The sequence below is a fragment of the Gasterosteus aculeatus genome, chromosome 3, assembly GCF_964276395.1.
Source record: "Gasterosteus aculeatus chromosome 3, fGasAcu3.hap1.1, whole genome shotgun sequence".
Classification (NCBI taxonomy): Eukaryota; Metazoa; Chordata; class Actinopteri; order Perciformes; family Gasterosteidae; genus Gasterosteus; species Gasterosteus aculeatus.
Window position 1 is genome coordinate 7,163,264 of NC_135690.1, and position 13,689 is coordinate 7,176,952.

Consider the following 13,689-nt stretch of genomic DNA (forward strand, 5'->3'; position numbering starts at 1 on the left):
AAGAACTGATGTGCGACAGCCGAATACCTGATTATTACAGTACCAAATGCTAATAATAGGCATTCATAAAAACATGTGACTATGACATGTTGTCAAAATGTCTTTGCTTCTTTTATAAATTTCGTGGCAACTGAAATGAAGCCAGAGAGTAAGAAGATGTGAGGGTCATAATGAGTTACTGTACACAATGATAATTCTGAATCCTACTTCAGCCCAATGTGTGTCAAGCTAGATAAAATAATTCTCTTTCAAGTCTTCTTTATGTCCACAACGCATTCTTTTAAGAAATGATTTGTGTTATAGATAATTATATAGAATGCCATAAAGAATGTCAGTAGTATTGTTTGTCATCAAAAATAATGATCCTCAGATCTAGATGCTTCCATTAAACTAATATTTGTGGTATGTAGATTTAGTCTGTTACCCGTTAAACATTTGGACTTTTGTGTTTGATGCAGAAAAGTGAATGACGACTTAAGTAAATAGAGAGGAAATAACACAAATGCAACACTGAAGGATATTTTGCTCATATTTTTAATTTCATGATTAATATTCACATCACTGGTTAACAATGAATCACAATGAACATCTCTTTCATACCAAATATTCAGAATTGAAAGGGGGGGGGGTCTAACTAACAGGACAGATGCCCCTAACAACCAGCACATTGTTTGTTGTCTTCTGCATGCTTCCTCTTGCTATCACACCACAGTGGTTCCTCTCCTTCAACTTGTAATGAGATTACAGATCTGAACATGTTGCTGAGACTGCTGACTGCTGAAGTACAGCGGGGGGGGGGGGGGGGGGAAATATCTCATTATCAAATGTTGTCGTATAGATAGTATGACCTTAGTTCTGTCATACTGCTGTGTAAGTGGTAACGGTAAATAGGGCAAAAGGACGGTTCAGTGACGCTGAGACTCCAGGTGCTTCTCTACCAACACTCCCTTTGCTCTAATGGAACCTTTTCAGTTACATTTCAGGCAACTAAGGCTATTTAAAGGTGTGGTTCAGGGTCAAACTTGATTTATTTTATGCTTTTGTACTTTTTATATTATAGTTTCAGCCTTCGCTATTGATGCTGAGAAGGTAACAAGGCCCCAAAACATCCCATAATTCATCCCGTGTTGGCAGGTATATCGGGGTGGAGCTGTCTAATACACATTACATTCTTCCACATGCCAAAAGACTAAGTGTGGTTAGTGTAAGGGGGGGGGGGGGGGGGGTGCAGGGGGAGGGGCTAACCAGTGTGCATCAGGTGTTCCACGTGCAGCCCAGAACCTGAACCGGCTTTGTTCTCCGTTTCCAATGAACCGACTCGGTTTACTTGGTGACTGACGCGTTTTTTTCTGCGATGCTCGTTGTCGCATGAAACCTGACACACACACGCGCTGCCTCCCTTCCTGCCCGCCTTCTGTATGTGATCAGAAAAAGAACAGAGACAAACCTCATACCCGAACATCTTGCACCTTTGATACATTTTTTAAACATTCTTGAGACTTCGGCAGCCCTTTTTCTTAGCAGGAAAGAAACAAAAACAAAAGCTTCTCACTCTTCTAATACCATTATTAGGCTGGACGGTAACAAGTTAAGGAACGTCAAAGCCCGTCTGTCGGCATCTACAACATCTTGCCAAGAATTACGATTAAGAAAAAAATGGATTAAAAGTGATTAAAACATGGGGGAGACTATATACAGGGACGGTGTGACATACTAGTGGTGCTCAAGCGCTACAAGTGGGGAATTGAACAGTTGTGAACGGAGATTGGAAGGAATCTGGTTATTTCCTTTTGTCCAAGCTGCAAAGATAACTGTATTCCACAAATCTAATCACATCATATCCTCTATGATTATATCAAATATTAACTTTCATTAAGGGGTGAGGGGGCAGCCGCTTGTCGTCTCTTAACGATACACTGATTCCGATCTGCTTTGGGATAAATGAAATGCTGAAGATTCTCGGTCAAGTGCTTAAAGACTTTGACTATCCACAAGGATCTTTTTCATTTCCTGTCCTGCTAACTTACAGAGGCACAGATGCTCCTCCAAAAGGAGCAACCCGTTTTTCAAAATTTCACATATTTGGCAAATCGAAACTCTCTGTTTAAACTGAATCTGCAATCCCTTAATTAAATGAATTGAATTACAAACAAAATGTGACCCTTGATTAAAAAAAAACTTTCATAAAGATTCATAAAATCATCATTCTCCTCTATCAATAGTAGCTGTCTATTAAGAGCAGCATTATGACATCACCTGTTCTGCTGGTCAAGTACAAATGTTGGATGGTTTTCTTTAAAAGCGTTACATTGATTAGTTGATAACTTTATTTTTGTGCCGTGCACATAATGTGCTGGTTTATAAGACCCGAGAAATACATGCTGGTCCTCTCAAAATAACAAGAGAGGCTCCTGCAAGGTTCAGTCTGGCTCCTCAAACTGACCATAAACTGAAAGGTCTGCAGCTCGGTCAGAAAGTAATAACCAGTGAATGTTGAGAGAAACCGGAGAGCCGATTGTTAAACAGCACAACATCCATGAGCAATGTTCCACTAACATCCGCTAAGCCGACCACGACCACGGCGGTCATCGCGTCACATGGCATCAAATGCTAACGTTAATATTAAGACTACTTGTTCCTCTGTTGAACAGCGACCAAAGGGCTCTCATTCCTTCTGTCCTTCTGTTCCCCAAGACAGATTCACGTCCTCACCTTCACATGTGGCCCTGCAGGGAATTTAGTGTTATCCACTGTATGATCGCTTGCTCTTTGATCATCATAACTTATTACAAGTACCCAAACTGCTCTGCTCCCAACACACGTACAGAATACCGCTGATGATGTTGTACCACTTTTACATCACTTCAGTGCATCAAGAACTGAACAAGACAGTGTTCAAAGTGCGCGAGACGTTTGTAGTTTTAAGGGGAACTGTACATAATTAAAGGAAGTGATTCCAGATAACATGATATTGAGTGGCCGTCGATAGACTGAAGCTTTTCTAATGGGGGTGAAGGTTTCTCAGTCGGCCTTTGGTAAGTCTCACAGCCAGACTATCAGTGTTCTAGAGGCTGAGCAGCGCTCTCTACAGGATGGATGCAGTAGTAACACGTCACACATCTGACAACTACGGCAGCAACCCAGCAACACATCACAATTCCACAGCACGATGCATAGAATAAAGCCAGCAGGTAATTACGCTACCCTTCCCTGTGAACGTTATCTGCTATAGTTATGAATCTGCCGTGACTCACGAAGCAAAGCTCTTGGTCTGTAAATCAGTCACATCGAGTGTAAAGTTCCTATGTAAGTGCACTGCGACCCTTTGAATGATACTTTGCTGCTACAGGCTGCTTTACAAGTATGGATGGAAACCACAACCGGGATTCACTGTCCCTCTGGGTTTGTCCTTTTCTGGAATACTGCTGCGTTCATGGCAATTTGGCTGTGCAGTCCTTCCTGTCCGGTTCAGTTAAACATGTATAATTCAAATTATTATTTTTTTTACCTTTGACAATTTTAGGATTATTTTCAAATGTCCAGTTGTATCCTCCAGTTGTAAACAAAGAAATATAAATGGCTGGAAAAAAGTCTTTAAAAAGCTTTTACTTTTACTTCAATTTATTTATGCTACAAATGGGTAAACTATGCGATAGAGACTTAAAACATGATCATCCGTTTCTGTGCAGGAGTCACCTCAAGTGGCTTGGTTCTGTCTACTTTTCAGTATGTAGTGAACTAATAAGTCACTAAAAAGTAGCAAAGAAAGTGACAATTTTAGACTTGCCATGAATGTAACATTATTCCCTTTTAATTGACACTTCCTCTGTCTCTGTCCTGTGTGCGCCGTGCGTAATGGGACGTTTTCCGGACTAAAGATGACTGTCTTGCTGTAAGAGAGTGAACCATGAGAGGAGGAAGAGCACGAGAAGGAGGCGGGATGTGTGAGCACATGATCCCAACGGCAGACAACGACCACGGTGGGAATCATCGCTGCTCTCTCGATAGCAGCACTATGGAGAGAGGTGCTTCCAATGGGAAAATGCTGCTATGTATTTGTACCGGATGCTACAATACCATGTGTTTGTTTGTGTATATGTGTGGGGGCACACACACTAACAGGCATGTGTGGGCTTCCCCCTAAATACTGTATCTGTGCTGGTGGGTCTCACAGAGAGGAGACTCAGGAGAACCCTGAGCCTCTCCACGGGCTCAACCATATGTCAGTGCATGACCTCAGTAGACTGTGGACTTGTGCTTTGACCACGTGACCAGGACCGATCTAAACCAGCGTGCTACGGCTTCAGCATTGTGTCGTTACACTCGACATCCCCCGAGGTGGTGGGTAATATATCCACGATATATGTTATGAAGTTAATGGGGATCCAAATAGAGAATAAAAAATATGGTGCTGTAATAAATTATTATTCATCCGTAAGTATGTGGCTTTAGTTGGAAATGTGGCAGGCAGCTAGCTAACCGCTAAGGCCGTAGAAAGCTGGGAACACGCGGGCCTCGTATGTCACGGAAGCATGCGTCTCTTAACTTTGGATTGTGGGGTTTACTCCCCAACAGCAAGTTGGTGGGGCACAGTTCACCGAGCACGACCCCGCAGGCCCAATCGCTCATCCTACCGAATCCATTAGCACAAATGAATCAAATGCTGCCATGCCTTCTTGGCTGGCGCCAACGTGCCTTTACCCAGCAGTGAGGGCGATGCGGTCCGCAGCAACATTCAGCATAGTGTGCGTTGACTTTCTGGGTTGACTAAAAGGGTTAGCAGCTAGCAGTTCAACTCCAAACCCCTGCTACTGGTGAATGTTAAGAAGCCTTGATGTAATACAATGGGATGAGACAAGCTGATGGAACGATACCAAGAAATACAATGGTAGATGTAATGGGACAACGTGCATTGCTGTAGATACTGTAGATTTGGAAAAAACTGGTGTTTGGCTCGGAGGCTAAAATCTGTTGATTTAAACATGTTGATTTTCCACAGAATGGAGAATGAAGGATCGGAGAGGTTTTGAAGTGAAGGCCTGTAGGAGGGACAATAGATCTGCTTTTGAGTGTTAAAACAGTTTAAGACTCAAAGGTGAAAATATTCTAAGCTATTTCCAATAGACTTCCATTAGCGTTGACTAGAATAGTGGGTTTATTGCGTTTGGTGTTGTCTTCTAAATCAGTGTTTATAAGGACATTTCGACCAGCCAACAAGCTGGCTGAGCCCACACACAGAAACACAGACAAACAGGAAGGTCAACCGTTGACAGGTCAAAGGTCAGGGGTTAATAGCAGGAAGCCGGCAGGTGGAACCCCGTTACAAACACAGAAGGGGATCGGTCGGCTCGGTGCTGTGCTGGGCGAGATGAGGGGCGGGGCCAAAGGGAGGTGTCTGTGCCGTGGTAGGTTGGTTGGTCTGTCGGCGAGCGCCATGCGTGTCCCGCCAAAATCTACTGGTCACTGGGACTCAATCTGTTGGACAGAAGAAATTGGATTTAGAGACGGAGAAAGGCAACGAAAAAGGAAAAACAAATGATAAAGAGGATGAGAGAAAAGTGATACTAGTCTTAAACTGCCCAACCAGTGTGTGTCTTCAGCGTACAGGATTCTACAGTCTGCGACAGGGTTCATATGAATTATGGAAGAAATTCTGAACCATTTCTGTTTTAATTGAACTGTCCGGCAACGCCCCCACCCCACCGTCACCTTTTTCGCCCCTCATAAGTTTGCAGGTCTGGCAAAAGTAAGTAAAAGGCACGTGGCTTAGAAAGAGGTCAGTTAGCTATAATCACAGACGTGCGCTTCATTGCTTTTACAACTGACTGTGTGTGTGTGTGTGTGTGTTGACACCCACTTGTCTCAGTGATGCGTTTGTCAATGCTATGCTCCCTCAGTCCATCCCCTCCGAAAGGAGTGGCTGTAGGTTCCTTCACCCCATTTTCCTTGGCAACACCTCCTACTGCTGTTGCCTTAGCAACGCCCGCCGGTCCTGTTGTCGGGGGTGAAGATGTCTTCGCCTCTGTTTTCTCGTCCTGTGGCCAAAAATAGACCCACAAGGCAGGGACACACACAGAACACACAGCACGGTTTTATTGTTGGTAACCACACACTGCTTTAGAAGCACAGTGAGTCAGCAGAGCCAGAGAAGGTAAATGAGTGAGCGTGTTAGCGTTTGACCTTGTGTCCGTTGGTCTGCTCATTGCCTGGCCCCATGTTGTCCATGGATCCGATCTTAGACTTGGCCTTAATGTTTTGCTTATGGGACTCAATCTTCACATCACCTCCACCTGGGAAATAAAAGGGAGAAGAAGGCTAGTTTGGGAGGTCAAATATAATCATGAAATAGAGGAGCATAGAAGCATTAAACCAAACCTGGCTTGTGTTTGATGTTGTCCTTTGAGCCACATTTGGACGTCACCTTGCTCAAATCAACCTTCTTATTCAGGATCTGCACCTGGGGAGGGGTGGGAGTGGGGGAGATCAAGACGTAGGGGCTAAATACAAACTCACAGAGAGCTCAAATCCAGTGGAATGCAGCTGCGCGGTCGCGCGCACTCTGTCCACTTTAGGAAACCACCATCACTAACATGCACCGGTGCAGTAAGACAGGATGCAGTCTGTACAACAGGGTGGTGTATGTGTGGGAATGGACACCACACAGCAAATGCTGGACTACCTCCCCATGCTTCATACTTTGACCTATGCTTGTACGCCTTGTTGCGCTCCATGCATGAGACCGTCGCCCCGTCATGGGAGTGTGTGTTCAGTATCACAGCCAGCAATCTGAAGCCAGCTGGAGCTGCTGGATGTTAAGAGGCAATGGCCTGTCGGACAGCGTGTGATCAGATCAACAAATATACATATGTGATGAAGGACAGGACGATGAGAGTTGGCAGACTGTGTCTCTGCTGTTGAAAACGTGTTAGCAAACCAACCATGATTGGTGTCGTGGTGGACGATTGACATTACAGCTCTCCCTCATTACTTGACAGGTAATCACCTGATTTTTATAATACAAAGTAGAATTGTTGTTTGTTGTAGAATGCGTCGTTTATGTGGAACATGGTCTACAAAATAAGGTTTTAACCAAATACACATATGGAGCAAAAATACAAGGTAGAGATTAAAATACACATCTGCATAGGAGTATTAGTGCAAAGGTTTGAGAGGCATAGGTGGGATTGATAATAAGGAAATGATTCATTCCTCTTTAGCTGGACCAAACCGCTGCGTCACAGACGCCTCGTAGTGGCTGTTTCTCTCTGTGTGCGCTGGCATCTTTCAATGCGACCGGGGGCAGTAAAAGGAAGCAGATGACCTAACATTCATCACACATTACCCGTCTCATGTGCTACTGTCAGGATATAATAACAAATCGAGCTTAATTATGACAAAAGGATATTTTCCACATTGCAGGTTTAAGGTTATTTCACTGCCACTATTATGGAGCCTTTAGCTGTATTTGAGGTCCCGTTTGTGGACACTATGAGTCGGTTCATTTGGTTTAAGTGATGTGAAACAGCAAAGTGGTGGATGAGGGCAGCCCACAGATGGACAATGATAGTGCAGCAGGTGTTTGGAGCAGATGGGAGCAACATCTGGAAGGGTGGGCAGAGGGACCTATGGTCAGGTCACTTTGAGTGAAATCATTCCAAAATGCAAACAAAGAGGATTATAGTGCAACCCTTCTTTGTTGCTTTGAGAATGATGCTTCTAGGTGAAGACAGCCCAGCTGGGAGTAAGAAACACATGATTCCTGAGCCTCTTAGTGGCTGAGATAAAAAAGTAGATCCTCATTTGATCACAATTTTTTTAGGGTCTATTAGCTCTGAATATGAGACGCATCCACCCTCATAGAGTCTCCCTCCAGCTCCAGCAGTACTTACTTTGCCACCTCCAGGGACATGTTTGATATTGTCCTTGGAGCCACAGCGAGACGTGATATGGCTGAAGTCCAGCTTTTTGTGCACTATCTGAACCTAAAGACAGGCAGGCAGACACACACACAAGCAGGAGAGTGAGGACGTAGAAGAGAAAAGAAAGAAAGAAAGAAAAAAAGAAAGATAGATAAGAAAGAAAAGAAGGAAGGGCATGAAAGGCAGACAGACAAGAGCAGCAGAGAAGAGCAGATCAGCTGGCAGCTTAAGTTAACAGGAAACAGAGCGGCTTTGCTCTAAGTATGGAAGAGGTTCTGTCATTCAAATCAAATGATTCCTCCTACACACAAGTTGGGAAATGATCTGCATTATGGGGAAAATGTATCGACACAAGGCACTGTAGAAGTGTGTTGGGATCTAAACCAAGCAAATCATTGTGGCTGAAAAACTGGGTGCAGCTGATCGAATGGATTCTTACAGGAAAGACTTGGGAATTTTGAACAAAAAGGAACAGTGTATCAAAAAGCATCAAGACGGAGGTTGGCTGACTGAATGACAGCAGATGCTTCCATAGTCAGTAAGAGAAACAGCTCGGGACAGTGGAAGGGGAGACAGAGCACATGCAAACAGAATGCTACACGGGGCAGTCAGTGGTTGTGTGCTAATGCATGCCGTTCTATGCAAGCGATTAATACACCAATGTGGGAGAGGGGGGCCATTCCATGTATTACCCATGAGCCTCTTGTCACCCTGAAGGATGACTTAGGCACTAACTCAGGGCTCTCAAGTGGCAAGTGTGCGACCATATCGTCTGCCCCCCGCCCTGCCCCTTTACCTGAAGACTCACAAAGGGAAATACGGGTGTTTAAGTATTATGTGATGACCCAATTAACTCATGTGGGATGCATTCAATGCCATTGTGTTTTTATTTAGATTTTCAACTTATGCATAAAAGCAGGGAAATGATTTTGCAGCAATGACACTGAGTGAGAACATAGAGATATAAGCAATATAATATTAATATAATTTTATTAAAGTTGTCGCCGGTTTCAAATGGACGTTAATATTTTTAAGCAGAAATCAATCGACCAGGAAGACGGAAATGTTTCGCACTTCGCGGTCAACTCGATCTCATAGACGCTTCAATCAAAGGGAATTCTGTTTATGGCCTTGGTTCATATCTTATTTCGTATGAAAGTTTTCATATCCGCGTTTCTTCCTTTTCGATCTATTATATTATAATTCGCACCTGCCACTGAGGATGACCTTGTTGTGTGTGTATAAAAATTCAACGTTTTTACTGCTCGGAGACGCCATTTACACTTAGCACTGTAATACGTACTGTACTTGTATTCGACCTCCTGCTTCTAAGCAATAGTTAGAGCAAGATATATCTGCGGACAATTGCTTATGTAATATTTTTCTCTTCTAAATAAATGTTAACCTTTTGACTTTAATTGATTAACGTGTCGCGATCCTTCTCATCAACCAACTCGGGAGGATTGGAGATCCCGACGCAACCCCATATTCCACCACTAGTTACATTGTTAACCAACACCGGGGCACAACATTAACTAGGAGTTTCAACAATAACCATGAAACAATGAAACATTGAGGATGTATTTCAGGGATATCCGCCATCGTTACACAACGTTAACAATATTGACAACACGTTACAGAGTTAACCAGGATCTAGTTTACCAACGTGACGCAACGTGCTAACGATCCACGCTTAGCAAAGCGCAGTTTCACTACGTTAAGCAGAACCATTTCACTACATTGACCACGTTTTACAACGTTAAGCAGAACCATTTCACTACGTTGACCACGTTTTACAACGTTAGCAGCAATTGTCTCACAACACAAAAACCTTCAGTGTCCGGATATTATTGAAAAAGCTGCCCTGGGGCCACTAAAGATGACATCCGTGGGCTTCATATGACATTACACTGATCCAAGTGAGAGGCTCACACCTTGATTTTACAACTATTTTCAGGTCAAACTAGAATAAAATCAGTATGATCTGTAAAAGAGATTTGGAGTTTGGTGTAGAACAGTGAACATTGTTTGATCCAGCCCCGACAAAAGGAGTAAAGGAGAGGTCCATCCATGGACACACATTTGACACAATGCCAGCTGCTTACTGCTGCTCAGTATAAATTGGCATACAGGATTGAAACTATTAACCTACCAAGGACATTTTAATCCTTATATTTTCTCCCCTGACTATTTAACTGACAATTTTCTCAGGAATTTAACTTAAAGCAAGCTCACATTTGTGCAGTGGTCAGTGGTTGTTCTACCACTGCGAGGGAAGAGGGACCCACCCGTCTCCCACACTGACATAAGTTCTCCCCACAATATGTCGTCATAGTTGTTTCATTGCCTACGTTGTCATATCGTAAAGAACCCTGCAGCAGACTGCAGATGCTTTCCTCTTTTGTCTCCGTCTCTGTCTGCAAGATGAGAAAGGCATGATGACGCAGGTGGCACCAGCAGAGGATGACTCACTGAGCAGTTAGAACATCTGCGCTTAACGCATGACGATGCGCGCACAGACACACACACACACACACACACCTGTACACTAAAATAGGACACAGCAGGATGCTAAATTTGTTTCCCTATTGTATTATTGAGAAAGTGAAAAAACAGCAGTCTCCATGATACTACGATCTGCTGCAAGCACAAGAGGACAGGTCGGGGGCCAGCTGCATTTTTAGGTGCTGGATCCCATCCAATCAAACTGCTTTGAGTGTGTGACAGGACGCTGTTTCAGTTTAGGTGAGTGTCTCTGGAAGCCCCAAGATGCAGTAGTAGCAGAATGGTATTAGGAGCTGCCAGAACCCATTAGCTATACCTCGTGACTCTGCTGCAATCAAGTTTTAGCTGGGCTGTTTTCAAACTCATTTGATTTTATGTGTATTTAATGTTCAAAAAAGACAATGACTGATGAGCATTGTAAAGCAAATAGAGTTTAAGGGGATTAAAACAAACAGGAACATGCAGTCTAATATTAGCTGATATTATTACTGTCACTGTTTTGTTACTTTGAATCTCTATATTCTCTGAACATCTAACAGGATTTCAGAATACCTTAATTCTAAGGTTGTATTCAGGACTTGACATTAACATTTTTGCTCACCAGCCACTGTGGCTCGTGGATTTCCAAAGGTACCAGCCACTCAGCAGATTCAGTAGCCACAAGTTTTGTTGTTGGGATATTGGATTTAATATGATTTAAGTTGACTACAGTTTGCTAAGGACTAGATTTAAAATCCTTAAATCACCATTGTAAACACCCAAATGACGACTACATCAAATGTTTATGTACAGCCACCTGTACTTATACAAAAGGAGCTTTACCAAGTATGTAAAGCTCCTGTGGTATGAAAACATGTGCAACTGATAAAGACTGATACAACAAAGACCCCTTAAACCTTCACTCCCGTACATCCTACAATTAGTCCGATGCAATATTTTCATTTCCTCAACAGTCTTTTCTTTTCTTGTCTCCTCTTCATTTTTCACCAGTCTTTCTCTTTTGTGTCTGTCCTCTGGTTTTGCTACACCTGCAATGTGCTGCCACGTCCTCGTCTTGCACTGAGCAGGTCTCCTCAAGTCGTATCAAAAGACTCCACCTGTCACGTGTGTTGGCGCGTGTATGCTGCTTAGTAACGAGCGTACAGGAAACGATACGTACACGATGCAACTTGTTTGGCGTTTCCTTCTCAGTGTGGCGTGTGAACTGGTTGGAATGTGTGTGTCTCACGGTCAATGCATGAGACTTGAGAACTCTGCAAAGAGTTTTAGAAAACGGAGCAGGCAGGTCCATATGGTTCTCTGCTGGACGACTGCTTGCAAACAGTCCTGAGCTGTTAAACGGGTCTCAGTCTTCACGCTCATCTTGAACCGGCGGTGCTTCACTCTGAAGAGGATTCAGCCTGCTAGCTAAACTGAGACAGCTAAGCTAAGGAAGTGCACACTCGTCGCGATGCACTCATGACACATTAATAACCGCCTTCACCCCTCGACCCTTCTACGGCAAAACTGGAGGGATAGACTATCTCAAATGCGAAACCCAAAAATGGTTCCTTTTCCCACCACAGACGAATTCTACCTGCATCTGGCGGGTGGGCGACGCTAATGTCTGTTGTAAATTGTCTTAAAATGCTTCTGTAACGCTGCTTATTTGAATAGCGTACTTAACAGGAAGTGCTTTTATTTAGTTGAACAACAGGACGTAGCATTTGACGTTGTCTTTACTTGATGTAATTGACAATATGTAAACCTGTATCGAGAGCGCGTTCTGCAAGACTCTCTCACTACAAGACGTGTTCGGGTCATTATTAGAAGCTCCACTTCACAACAATGTCAAGCCCTAGTTGTACAAGAAAACAGGTTTGTGTTTTAGCTTCGATGTTTTGTACAGTGTTCCAGATCGGACAAACCAAACACTGGCTCCAGAGAGATATTAGTTGGTTTAGGTTTCTTGAAGGTCGCCGTAGTTCTTTAAACTGAGGCTACCCAGAATAATGTCACAACTACCTCTGTGGACAAAATACTTGTATTTGTTCATGTGATACGAGTAGTGATGCTGAAATGTTGCTTTCAGTTTGCTTTTAAGCAAGCTGCTGTTGTTTGGAACACGTAACCAGCAAGGGTGTGGATGTTGTATGTGGTGGATGCCGACGTAGGGTGATGAGTCACAGTTGTAAGGGTGCAGGTGGTAAGGACTCACTTTGGCCTTGGCGGCGGGGGTGGAGGGGTCGGATGCCTTGTTGTTTGGGGTGGAGGAGACCTGGAGAAGACAACAACACCCGAGCGGTCAATACAACCTGCAACCAGTGGGAGGTCAGGGAGCAGGTGGAGGGGCAGGGACAAAATAATCAGATGAATCATTACTGCCAATCAGAGAGAAGGACGTGATTGGCTGATCTTGTGGGTCTATGAATCATTACTAGCTTAATAGAAACTGTATGATACCAATAGTAATTATTGGCCAATCAAATGGGTGGAACCTATTCAGGTGTGTGTAGCACTGCCAATCATATGCGCTGTTTCAGATGGATAACGGCGAGCGGCAGTGAACCGATGGAGCACTTTCCAGAAAAGTTACAATGAATTACAGAAGATTACTAGCAACACGACGGGGGCTAAATAAAATATCAGCACAAATAAAAGAACGTAAAAAACTGACTCAACTCAAACAATTCCATCACTGAGGGTGGAAAAGTTGTCAGAACAATAAGCATTGGTTCATATTACAATACATAACAGAGGGCGCCGGTGAGCTTGTGTGTGTGTCTTTCTGTGTGTGGGTGTGTGTTAGTGTGTGTGACTTTGCTCTGACAAAGCTGAAAAGACGACTGTGAGCTTGCTTTGGAAAGGGACGACACAACGTCACAAGCGATGCCTGCACCCGACCGTGAGTGCAGGGAAACATGTGGGGGGGGCCACATCGCTGCCTCCTGTGCTCCGGTCACACTCTAACTGGCCCAAGCGGATTGTGTCTGGGCGATGCAGGGTGACGAGGTGAGGAGTGAATGTGAAAAGAAGACAAAGTGGGGGGGAAATAGGAAGGGGCGACTGTGCTCTACAGCCTGTCACACGTGCCCACTGCAGGCGGTCAAGGGAACATAGACGTGACTGATGGATATTAAAGCATTATAGTTTTTAGATATCGTCATTTGTTAATGGAGTCTGGTGGAGAACATTACATTACATGTAATTTAGCTGACGCTTTTATCCAAAGCAACTTCCAATAAGTACATTTCAACCATAAGGATACAAACTCAGAAGAGCAGGA

At 43.8% G+C, this 13,689-nt stretch overlaps 1 protein-coding gene across 6 annotated transcripts in view; it reads right to left on the reverse strand.

Moving 5' to 3' along the window:
* Positions 1-518: 518 nt before the first annotated feature.
* Positions 519-13,689, reverse strand: part of LOC120816481 (uncharacterized) — a 65,678-nt gene continuing 52,507 nt past the window's right edge. For 4 of the 6 annotated variants that reach the window (XM_078098860.1, XM_078098863.1, XM_078098858.1 and 1 more), the window contains 6 exons: positions 12,622-12,681; positions 7,890-7,982; positions 6,376-6,457; positions 6,181-6,290; positions 5,858-6,035; positions 519-5,475 (listed from right to left, as the gene is read on the reverse strand). In XM_078098860.1, coding sequence (XP_077954986.1) covers positions 5,471-5,475; positions 5,858-6,035; positions 6,181-6,290; positions 6,376-6,457; positions 7,890-7,982; positions 12,622-12,681 — 528 coding nt within the window. In that variant the 3' untranslated portion in view covers positions 519-5,470. Of the gene's footprint in view, positions 5,476-5,857; positions 6,036-6,180; positions 6,291-6,375; positions 6,458-7,889; positions 7,983-10,270; positions 10,337-12,621; positions 12,682-13,689 lie in introns of all 6 variants that reach the window. The other 2 variants (XM_078098859.1, XM_078098862.1) reach the window with 2 other exon arrangements.